Source organism: Podarcis cretensis (genome assembly GCF_951804945.1).
Source record: "Podarcis cretensis genome assembly, chromosome: 18".
Lineage (NCBI taxonomy): Eukaryota > Metazoa > Chordata > Lepidosauria > Squamata > Lacertidae > Podarcis > Podarcis cretensis.
The window spans coordinates 6,158,572-6,170,645 of record NC_137188.1 but is presented as its reverse complement, the minus strand read 5'-3'; the positions used below and the strand labels follow the sequence as shown (position 1 = coordinate 6,170,645).

The 12,074-nt window shown below is 47.2% G+C and overlaps 1 protein-coding gene across 1 annotated transcript in view; it reads right to left on the bottom strand.

Moving 5' to 3' along the window:
- Positions 1 to 1,257: 1,257 nt before the first annotated feature.
- The window catches only part of LOC307206967 (scaffold attachment factor B1-like), a 39,855-nt gene continuing 29,038 nt past the window's right edge, over positions 1,258 to 12,074 (bottom strand). Inside the window, exons 15-21 of the mRNA XM_079960510.1 lie at positions 11,074 to 11,361; positions 9,512 to 9,649; positions 8,364 to 8,406; positions 7,845 to 7,957; positions 5,298 to 5,398; positions 4,539 to 4,590; positions 1,258 to 1,752 (exon numbers count right to left, since the gene is read on the bottom strand). Of these exons, the coding sequence (XP_079816636.1) occupies positions 1,623 to 1,752; positions 4,539 to 4,590; positions 5,298 to 5,398; positions 7,845 to 7,957; positions 8,364 to 8,406; positions 9,512 to 9,649; positions 11,074 to 11,361 (865 nt within the window). The 3' untranslated portion in view covers positions 1,258 to 1,622. The remainder of the gene's footprint in view (positions 1,753 to 4,538; positions 4,591 to 5,297; positions 5,399 to 7,844; positions 7,958 to 8,363; positions 8,407 to 9,511; positions 9,650 to 11,073; positions 11,362 to 12,074) is intronic.

The window sequence follows — 12,074 nt, the reverse complement described above, 5'->3', positions numbered from 1 at the left end:
CTGTAGAAACCTCTGACTAGTAAACCTCTGACCAGTGTCTGGGATTTTGCTTCTGGCCCTGACTGACATGTGACCTTTCGAAGGTTCCCCATGAAGGACTGCGGTCCTGGAGGCAGAGGATATTTGCCACCTCCTACCGCACATGCTTCTCTGGGATGTTTTATGTATTGTTATAGGATTGGGGTTTGGGCTTGGTGTCTGAGGGTCAACCCCCCCCCCCAACCTGTTTCCAAATCTACCCAACCGGGCCTTTTCCTTACATGGCAAGCAGGAGAAACATGTCAGTTTTGGGGCTGGGTTGTATCCAACGTGAGCCGTACTCAAGAGTAAGCATTAAAATTGACACACCTTAGGTCTACCATTTTCAATGGGTACTCAGAATAGAACACTGAAAGGAATGGATCTGAGCTAGCTGTGCTGATCAATTTCCACCAGTCTATTCTGGGCAGAAGTAACACTGGACACTGTCTTCAACTTGCTATAGAGGTCTGCGCTTCGGAAAGATCCTGCTTTAGACAAGCTCCACACGTCCCAAACTGAAATACTTTATTGTCACTTGTACAACTTGTATACAGTGAGATTACACGAGAACCCGCCCCCCCTCAGCTTAAGTCTTAATTCCCCTCGTTTACTGACGCACACCCAACATACCCGAAAGTCAGTTGCCCTGTTGTTATCTTTTCATTCAGCAGCCTAACAGCCCATGGACAGAAGCTCTTCTTTACCCTGTTGGTGTGACTAATCCTGCTTCTATATCTTCTGCCTGAAGGCAGGAGATCAAGGAAGTGCCAGCCAGGGTGTGAATCATCCCTGAGAATTTTCTTCACTCTTCTTCCTCTATTTTATCCAGCGGATTCACGGGACAGCCCATAGTATCTTGTGCTGTATTCACCACCCTCTGTAGGCACTTCCTATCAGATGATGTCAAAGCAGCGTACCACACCGTGATGCAGTATGAAAGGACACTTGCCCAAAGCAGCTCACTTGAATCTGAAGCACACCACTACTGTGTATGCGTTCAAAATTATTGCCTGCTGAACATGTCACCAGATAAGCAATATATAAGACTTGTTACTCAACAGAAGATCATTCCCAGTTCCATCAGGAGCAAAAAACTGATTTCAAATTTAAGACAGCTCCATTCACCTTCCTATTCTCTAACTTTGATTGCAATTCCAACACCCCTCCTCAAAATATACGATTTTGGGGGGAAAACCAAGATCATGAAAAAGACTTCCAAAAAAAGCAGATGTCACATAATTGTAAACTGGGTTTATTTATTTATTTATAGAAAATGGAATGCCCCGTAAAAGAAACATTTTCTTTTAATGAGGGGGGTGGGGAGAGGAGGGCAAGTTTGCGTGTGTGTGCGGAGGAGGGGGGGGTCACATACAGAAAATACACGTTACCAAAAAACCCGAATGGCTTTTGTTTCTTTCACATATTGAGCTATGAAGTAAAACAATGAAGGTTAACTTAAAAGTCACAGTCAGTGGTACACTGGGGGTGGGGAGGAGTAGCAGTAGAGTGTGTGTGTGTGTGTGTGTGTGTGTGTGTGTGTGTGTTTTCCCCCATCTGTTGCCATTTGTACAGTTAAAAAAACAACAACGACGCTGGAACATTCAGTAGCGGCGGCTGAAGCGAGGGTCGACAGGCCTGCTTCCTCTGTCTTGTCCCGAGAAGCTTTCTCCTTGTGACTCTTCGCTGTGAGATGCCGGGGCTGGCGGGGCACTTGGCAAGAATCCTCCCCGCCTAAGGAAGGGATCACAAACCAACAGAAAACAAACAAAAGTTTTAAAAAACTAAGTTGGAAACGGAGCTGTTGGACTCTAAAGTTAACAAATTCGTCTAAAATGTCTAATTTATTATTGGAATGGCATACAAAGGATGAACAAGTTAAATCTGTGACGACAGACTGGGCAAGAGATGTGGGACGCAACATAATGTTTGAAGACTGGGAAAGACTGTGGAAGAAAGGGGTCAAGTTCACAGCATGTACGGTGTCAAAGGAAAATATTATGGAAAATGATGTATAGATGGTACTTAACCCCTGTAAAATTAGCAAAGATTTACCACAACAGTGATGTTGAAAATGTAAAGAAGAGGAGGGTGCCTTTCATCATATGTGGTGGACCTGCCCCAAGGTGAAAGACTTCTGGGAGAAGATTGAAAAAAATGTTGAAATATACATTCATTAAGAAACCAGAGGCCTTTCTTCTTGGAATAACAGGTTTGGAATTGCCCAAGAAAGATGTTAAATTGTTTTTGTATGCCACAACTGCAGCAAGAATTTTGTTAGCTAAGAATTGGAAAACACAAGAAGTCCCAACAGTGGAGGAATGGCAGATGAAGATGATGGATTTTTCGGAGCTAGCCAACCTGACTAGAAGAGCCCGTGACCAGAAGGAGGAGGAGTACCAGGAGGAATGGATGAAATTCAAAGACTATTTAGTTAACTTAATTGGAAAAGCTTGCAAATATCAAATAGGTTTAGGATTTAAATATGTAATGTTAGGAATTAATATGTTTAAAGCTAAAATAGAAAGAAAGAAAGATGTTAAGTTAATTTTATGAGAAAATTGGTTTTGGAAAACTGTTAAAATGATATACACTGAAATTCAACTAGGGGGATTCGAGGAAGTCACTTAACAATGTCACTAAGATTGGTTTAAATACGGTTAAGATTTTTGTTTAAATTTTTGGAAAATCAATTTTAAAAATTGGGGAACAAACAAACAAACAAAAGTTATTGCATATTGCCTTGCATGTCAGTCTGCCAGGACTCAAATCTGCAGCGGGGTCCTGAAGCTTTGGGGGTTGTGTGGGAGGGGTCCATTTGAGCCATAGCTGTCAACTTACAGATTTGAAAATAAGGGACCAGCAGCCTCGAAAATAAGGGATCAGCAGCCAAAATAAGGGATTTTCAGAGCACAGGTATGTTCGACTTCTGAGCCCCTCCGAGCCAAAAGCAGAAAGCCCAGCCGGCAGCCAAACGAAGCCTCAAGCGGTGGTTCCCACAGCGCAGCAACCCGTCAAAGGGGATGCAGCAAGGAAAACCACCGTCACCTCTCCGCTGGGAAGCGCTGAGCAAAGGCGAGTCCCCAGGCAAGGCGGCCGATTTGATCGGCACAAGGCATGCAAGCTCCACCCCCCCAGTCGTTCTTAGGCTCCTTATTGGGTGAGCAACACAGCCAAGCAACACAGTTGGAGCCTCCCTCCTCCCTGGCCGGCAGGGAGGGAGGGAGAGGAGCTGCTTCCTATGAACCCCGGGAAATTTAAGGGACATCAACAATAAGGGACTTTCCCGCCAAATAAGGGACGGTTGACAGCTATGATTTGAGCACCAGGTGCAGGGAAAGTGGCAAGGAAACTCTTGCCCTCGTGAGCAGGACTGGGTCAAACACTTAATAGTGTAAGATGAACCTTCTGGATCAAGCCAATGGGCCCATCTAGTCCAGCCTCCTGTTCTCAGAGGCCGACCAGACGCCCGGGGGAAACCTGCAAACATGAATTGAGCCCTCTCTTCCCTACTGCAGTTCCCCAAACCTGGAAATCAAGTTTTTGACCTGTGCTTGTGCACAATATTTTTCTTTTCTTTAAATAAAGGTGTGATAAGCCAAGGTGAACATGAAAGTTAAAACTGAACTTTTTTAAAAAAGAAAAGAAAGCAACACTGTGGAACTCGAAAGGAGCAACAGCAGCAATGGGGCTGTGGGTTTGTTTGGCCTTGCTGGAGGAGGAGGTTATGCAACAAGAACTGTCAACTAGATAACGCTCAGACAGAAGAGGAAATTAAATGGCAGTGGCATCTCTAGTGCCACCAGACCTCACAGGATGTGTGTGTAAGGCAGCAATTAGGTAACGCAATGCCAAAAAACAGTCACTCTTGTTAGTGAAGCCGGGAGGTAGATTTGGAAAGAGTTGTTCTGAGATCGGGGCGGGGAGAGCAGTTGGATGCAACACAGAACAAGAAAAAAGACAAATGTAGTTGCTTTATTACAGTGGTGCCCCGCAAGACAAATGCCTCGCAAGACGGAAAACTCGCTAGACGAAAGGGTTTTCCGTTTTGGAGGTGCTTCGCAAAACAAATTTCCTATGGGCTTGCTTCGCAAGACGAAAATGTCTTGCGAGTTCCTGCGGGTTTCCCCCCCCCTTTTTCTAAGCCGCTAAGCCGCTTATCAGCTGATCCGCTAAGCCGCTAATAGCGCTAATCCGCTAATGGGCTTGCTTCGCAAGACGAAAAAACTGCAAGACGAAGAGACTCGCGGAACGGATTCTTTTCGTCTTGCGAGGCACCACTGTACTTACTTTAATTTTTTTAATTGGTTTTTTAAAAAACTTGTTTTAACCAATCATTTTTTTTTTAATTATTTTTTAAACCTGATTTGAGGGTTTTTGTTTTACAATCAAGCTGTGTGTAAGTCTCTTGAGTCCCTGTCAGGGGAAAAGGCAGGGTATATATAAATATAGAACAGTAAACAATTATTAATTTTATGAAGTAATTAATTCTGAAGGCAAGGCTGAAAGAGGCTTCTTACCCAGACATTCCGCCTCGATGAAAGATGTGGCCACGCCTCCCTCTGCCCCCACCTGGCAAAAAACCAAGAGGAAGTTTAAGGGCAGGGCACACTAAATACATCTGAGATGCTCTTAGCCTAGTTTATCATGTTTTTCTCCCTTGAACTACAGCAAAAAGGCCAAAAAAAGCCCCCCCCCCCCAAGAGCTTTGAAAGCAGAGTGATTGTGAGCCTGCAAGGCTAAAGTGTCCTGGTGGTACCCCTATTGAGTAGGGCAATCAATGTTTCGATTTTACAGAGCAGGAACTGAGGCAGAGACAGCAGCTTGGCAAATTTCACAGGATTCCAAGTAACAACAAATATGCCCTGCTGCTCAGCGTCTCCCAACCTTTTGAAGCCCATTTGCCCCTTTAGCCAACATAAAAATCCCACGTCCCCCTTAAAACTTAGCTCCTCTTAAGTATTTTATTTCAGTTTTCGGATGGATTGAAACTTTGCGACATTTAATTTTTCTTACTTCTGCAGTACATGTTTTTCGAAACACTCTCCCCAATTTTCAGATATCCTCCCTGGTGGAGAAACACTGCTTCTCTCTTCCACCCTTCCCTTGTCTATCTAACAGGCTCTTCACACAAGTACCCACCACTGGGACTACTGAAGGACACAACCAACTTGGGTCCACTGATTTCTATGCGGCTACTTTTGAGTAGAGCTTAGCATCAGCATCCCTGGGGGCGGGGAGAGAGAGAGAACCCAACAGCTGAACAGGAAGAGAGTTACCTCGCCACCGGTCATGATCTCGCCCCATCGCACCCCCAGTGCTGCTCTGCCAGGAGCGATCTTCGAATTTTCTACCATGATCCCCCCAGTCACGCCCATCTCTGGAAAAAAAAAAATAAGTGCAAGGTTTACTTAATTTTAAAGACACTTTTTTTATCTACCTGCAGAAGAAACATGCAGGGACGCAGGTGGCGCTGTGGGTTAAAGCCTCAGCGCCTAGGGCTTGCCGATCGAAAGGTCGGCGGTTCGAATCCCTGCGGCGGGGTGCGCTCCCGCTGCTCGGTCCCAGCGCCTGCCAACCTAGCAGTTTGAAAGCACCTCCGGGTGCAAGTAGATAAATAGGGACCGCTTACCAGCGGGAAGGTAAACGGCGTTTCCGTGTGCGGCTCTGGCTCTGGCCAGAGCAGCGATGTCACGCTGGCCACGTGACCCGGAAGTGTCTCCGGACAGCGCTGGCCCCTGGCCTCTTAAGTGAGATGGGCGCACAACCCCAGAGTCTGTCAAGACTGGCCCGTACGGGCAGGGGTACCTTTACCTTTTACTAGAAGAAACATTTAAATCCCTTCAAAACACACACAGGCAAATATTTTGAATTCTCAACTTTGATAGCTATATTTCCTCAAAGTTTCTTTCTTTCTCTCTCTCTGGGCCATGATAGAAAAATGGAGCCTCTGTGTTCCACCACTGAATACCAGATTTTGGGGGCAGGCAGTGGAGGACAGCATTGCTGCCGTGCCATGCTTGGGATACTTTTTGGGAGTACCATAGCTGGCAGCGGTTGGAAATGGGATGCAGGGACTAGGTGGACCCTCGCTCCATCAAGGCAGAGGTGACTGGAGTGGCGTCTGTGGGTCTGATGCTGCCTCCTAGGCAGCCCACAAAAGGTTTCTCTGGGTATCCCATCCAAAATGAGAGGCCCTTTTGCAATTCCTGCTCAGTTCCTGTTTGCACTGGCTTGGCCTCTCCTATACCAAACACACACATTGAAACAAGCCCAAGTTTCACTGCATGCCAGGACTAGATGCCCCCTCTCCCATCTGTTCCGAACAGTGGAGAGAAGAAAACAGCTTCTCTATGTGAGTGAGCTAGTGGCCGATGCAGGGGCCTCCCTGTCCCCATTTAACGGGACAGCTGATGGGGCAAGGGCAGCGCTTATTTCCCCCCCAGCTAGAACTCAGTTCCGGCACCTGTCAGGTAGGCGCCACTGCTGTTGTAAGAGAACGAGACGTCCATGGAGAGTTCTGCACCAGGTAAAGGCATGCCAACACAATTTCATGGTTCAGTTCACTTTGCTGCTCTTTTAGATGTGGCAGCCCCCACACCCCCACTCTAGCCATTTTGTGACTGGCACCCACAGCACCCTCTCAAAATGTGCCTCCTGGCCCTGCTGCTGTAAGGCAGTTTTTAATGTCCTTAGGTAAGATCATGGAAATCAAATTCTATTATGACGGCTCAGAGTCTCCAGCTGCTGCAGGATCTTGCACCTCTTCGTTCGGAAGGTGCTTGGGCAGAATGTATCAAAGCTCCAAAACGGTCTCCCTTCTTCCTTCTGGGCTCACTTCAGTGTGCTGATGACCTATAAAGCTTTAAAGCAGCCCCGAAGCCTTCATGTTCTGCCACAATGAAGGCTCAACGCAAGTTTCCACTTAGGCTGAGTCAGGACTGCCAGAGTGACATTCCTGGTGGCTGACCTCCTCAGCTGCAGAATACACTTTCTTCAGCAACTCGCCAAAGAGCAAGTCTTGAGTGTCTTCTCAAGGTGGAATAAAAGCAAGGCTTTTAATTAGTTAATCACCTTAAAAAACAAAACAAAAAGCGAACATCTTACGCCGCAGTGGCCTTTTTTTTAACAGATACAAGTACTTAAAAAAGAAAAATGTAGGTGGCGAGCATTATCTTGAAAAACACCCTCCCTTTAGGATCAAACCCTCTAAGATTGCCTGTTATGTCAGCAGGAGTAATCTAAAAAACAAGACTGCTTTTTGTTTCAAATGCAGATTGGTAATGAAGATTGGTAATATTTCTTTTTCTTTTAAAGCTGATTGTATTTTCAGCAGCATTATTTACCCAACCTCTTATTCCTGCATTGCATGGGGTCGCACTAGATGACCCCTGAGTCTAGACCAGTGGTTCCCAACATTTCTTTGGCCATGCCTCACCTAAGCACCTCTAAAATCCTGATGCACTGCACCCCCACTCCCCCGTGACATATAATTCTTATTATTCAAAAAGTGAACTATTCATGTGGAGGGAGCCTAAAAGGCCATTAACTGTTAATAGCTCATTCTCAAACTGCCCCCCTTAAAAATAAAAATCGCCCCCCTGTGGGACATGTGCCCCATGTTGGGAACCACGGGTCTAGACCCTTCCAACTCTGCAATTCTATGGTTATTCTGCCCTGCTGAAAACACACTCCTTTCTTCAACTGTGAGCCTCTTGGGCGACAAAACTATTAAGAAAAACAGTTAAGCTGCTCCATATATGCAAGGACACCAAGACTTAAGCGCTGGTGTGGCGGCTGCTCCACCACCACCTGAGTACACTCACCGGGAATGTGGGGTTATCCCCCGCCCCTCGCTCAAGCGCCTGTCAGACCCATAGCTGCTCCAGCCATCCCGTGAGTGGCGTTCTGGTCCCCCATGGTGGTCATCTGTGTGATGCTGCAGGAGCAGAGACAGGAAATGGTGTCATGCACTCGAAGAAAGCAAGCAGCTTTTAGTCTTACCGTATTTTTCGCCCTATAGCACGCACTTTTTCCCCTCCAAAAATGAAGGAGAAATGTGTGTGCATCCTATGGGGCGAATTCAGGCTTTCACGGAAGCCTGGAGAGCAAGAGGGGTCGGTGCGCACCGACCCCTCTCGCTCTCCAGGCTTCAGGAAGCTATCCGCAAGCCTTGGGAGCTCCCGGGAGTTCCCGCCAGGCTCCCTAGGCTTGCGGAGAGCTGCCTGCATCCCCAGAAATAATTTTTTTCTTTATTTCCCCCCCAAAAAACTAGGTGCGCCCTATGGGGCGAAAAATACGGTAAGTGGTTTTGTATTACCAGGCTCACAACCAACACAGCTCACCTGTCCGTCTCGCTCTCCCATTATTCCTCGTGACCCTTCTCTCCTGGAAAGAACAATATAATTGACATCAGGCTCAAGGTTAAAGGAGCAACCTGTTCCTCTTGGATAGAGGAGGAAATTCATGCTACTCTCACTCAACTGCCACATTTGCTTAAGGATAGAATCCATATTTATCCTAGGGGGCAGAAACTGTACGCCACCCCCAGCTGACTTGAACTCCTTTCAGCCCCAAAAGTCAAGGTCAGGGGTTATAAGAATTGTCGCCTAGTGGCACCTGAAGAGTCCTCTTCCCAGATTTATATACTGCTTTTTAAATCCAAGGCTGGTTCCCAAAGCAGCTTACTGTTACAATACACAGAAAGCTGAAAAGAGGTGTGTGGATTCTCCAGCAGGTGGTGAGAAGGCTCTCCCTTCCGGAGGAGTTACAGGTAGACTCGAGGGCTGACTGATATGGCATCTCAGTGTAGGCTTGTTAGAGCCACCCAGTAGCAGGTCCTCGCCTCCCTTCGCCACAGAAGGCATTTTGCCAGTGAACACTGACTCATTTTGGAGGTGCCCAAATAAATCCCGCACCTTTTAACTAGGATGCCCTAGGTAGGAATGACACTGTATTTTTCACATCTCCCCTGCCCCAGACTTTCCTTCCCAGAAATTTCTGCCTGGGTAAAACACAATTCAGAAAATGAGCTGTATAACCTGCTCAGGGAATTTTTGCTGTTGAAGGCATATGTAAAGGTAAAGGGACCCCTGACCATTAGGTCCAGTCGTGACCGACTGGGGTTGTGGCGCTCATCTCGCTTTATTGGCCGAGGGAGCCGGCGTACACCTTCCGGGTCATGTGGCCACCATGACTAAGCCGCTTCTGGCAAACCAGAGCAGCGCACGGAAACGCCGTTTACCTTCCCTTCGGAGCGGTACCTATTTATCTACTTGCACTTTGACGTCCTTTCGAACTGCTAGGTTGGCAGGAGCAGGGACCGAGCAACGGGAGCTCACCCTGTTGCAGGGATTCGAACCGCCGACCTTCTGATCGGCAAGTCCTAGGCTCTGTGGTTTAACCCACAGCGTAACCCGCTGAAGGCATATACATTATTATAAATAAGCATCTCCCCCAGCAGGAGGCAAAGCTCATCACTCTGCTGGCTCACCTGTCCAGGGAATGGTATTGGTACCGCCCACGATCCCTGTGATCAAAGTCATGGAACCGGTCCTGGCGGCTGAAATCCGAGCGATGGCGGTCATCCAACGCCATCCGCTTTGCCTCTGGCCAATATGGTTCGTCTCTCCTGCGAGGGGGCAGGAAGGAGGTAGAGGAAGAGGTCAACACAGGAGATTTCTGGCCACTCTGTGTTCTTGATAGATCAACCCGACAAAAAAGATCGAAGGAAATAAAGACATCCCAAGGACAATAAAACAGCTTTCGATAAAGAAGAGATTACCATACTCTGCCCCTCAATCGCTAAAGTACATATAATTCACTTAACTGAATGCTTTAACTCAGGGGTAGCTAATGTGGCCCCCTTAAGATGTTGTCTCAACTGCCATCAACCCCATCAAGCATGGCTGACAGGCAGGGATGATGCGAGATGTAGTCCAACAGCACCTGGAGGGCACTGCACTGGCTACTCCCTGCTTTAATCTAAATTAAGCCCCCAAGTATTCGCCTCCTCCGAATCCTTTGTTATTTGTTTCATCAGGCTATACAACGGTTGTTACAATTTGATGATAAAAGCCCCTGCTGTGGCAAAGAGACAGCTTCACAGGAAAAAAGGTCTGTTTCCCTCAATGTCAGACCTTTGTTGGCATGAGACAGCAAAGATGAACCAATGGTCTGATCAGTTATAAGACCATTTTCTAGGTTTCCCACTCTGGAGCAGTGCAAACTGTGTGGAATGTCCTGACTCGCTAGGATAGATGAAGAGACCAATACAGCTCTTCAAACGCCTGCATAAGGAAGCCTAAAGAGAGCATGAAAGGATATTGTTAGGGAAATCTGCTGACTCAAGACTGTATTAGTAATGTGCCAAGAATGTTCAGGCAGGAAAAACATGTCCTGGAGCTAGTCTGATAGACAGGAAGCATCCTGTTCCTTCTCGCAGGTATGCTTTCCCGCCAAGAATGGGACTCAATTTCTACGCATGTGTAAAGTTATACAACAAGATTCTAAAGAATCTCCTGGACTTCCCTCCTCCCCTTTGCGGGTCCTGTCGTTAATCATTTCCTCCTGCACCTTTTATGATAATCCAAATCTTTTAACCTCTCCATTGTGTCCAAAATTCACCATTAAACTACCAATCCTACTAAATTGATGGGTTGTGCTGAAATGTCTAAAATGACTGGAAGAATCGGAAATCAGGAAGACCCAAATGTTTAATAAGGAATGGGGGAAACTTATAATTTATCTTAAAAACCATTGTAAACAGTTAAAATCGTTAGTAAATCGTTGAGTAAATCTGTCTCAAACATCACAATGGTGTGGACACCAAAGAAATCCACTTACCCCTCTCCCCCCATTTCCCCCGCTCCTTCCGGCTTCCAAAAGCACATATATGCAGTTTGCAGGCTGGTAGGAGGGCGGTGCTTGCCTAGCTAAAGGCACCACACTGAATCCAACTCTAGATGTTGCTGGGACCATGACAAGTTCCCCACCCCTCCCTCTACAACCAGAGGGATTTCCTGAAGTCTGCTCATGGGGAGAGACGAGCTTTACCTCCCGTCCATGTCATACGGCCTCCTCAGGGCCACCCGCCTCTCCTGCTCGTAGCGCAGCTGCTCGTGCTGCCGGCGTAGCTCCTCCCTCTCGCGCTGGATGCGCTCCTGCTCCCGCCTCCTCTCACGCTCGATGTGCATGCGCTCTCTCTCCAGGCGTTCCCTCTCCAGGCGTTCCCTCTCCAGGCGCGACCGCTCAAACTCCAGCTTCTCACGGGTGATCTCCAGCCTCTCGCGCTCCTCTTGCTCCCAGATGGAGTGCAAGCGCTGCTTCTGCCGATCACGGTTCCTGGTTTAAAAGGAGGCGGGTGAAATTTTATGAAGGCCTACCCTGTGGTTTGCAGCCTTCAAGCAGAGACCATCAGCCTGCAGCGGGGGTTCTAGCAATGGTGGAAGCAGTGGAATGCTGACACTGGCAAGATGAGGAGCTCGAAACCCAAGGGCCTAAGGCTGCTACTTATTTTGCATCACTCCCAGTGCTCCTCTCACTTCTGTTGGCACTGAGCAGCCAGTTGACTGGGACTATCTAAAGCAGCATCTAGAGCGTTTCTCTAACAGGTCCAATCGTTGCTTCACCTGCCTTACACAACACCCGTGGGGAGGGGGCAGAAACTTAAGAGCACAGGCTTGAAAAGATACTCAGTCCACAGGTAGCATGGGATCACCTCTGTGGAACACAAGCTCCCAACATCATGGGAACGAAGGTAACATTGGGGACATCAAGGCCAGATGGCAAGGCTGTTGTCGTTATTTATTACTGCGCTTGACAAAAAGATGGCTTTGATTTGCTTTACATCTGAATATTGCTTAAGTTTGGTTAACAAAGCATTATTCTGATACTTTGATTACAGTATTCTGCTATTTTGTATTGATTGAGCTGCTTTCTTTCTGCGGTTAGCTGCTTTGGGAACAAAACAGCTATACCTTTAAATAGATGCTTATTCAACTGCTCCATCTGTTTGTTTGTTTTGTACTGCTGTGGTTTCAGCTGAACAGCTACAT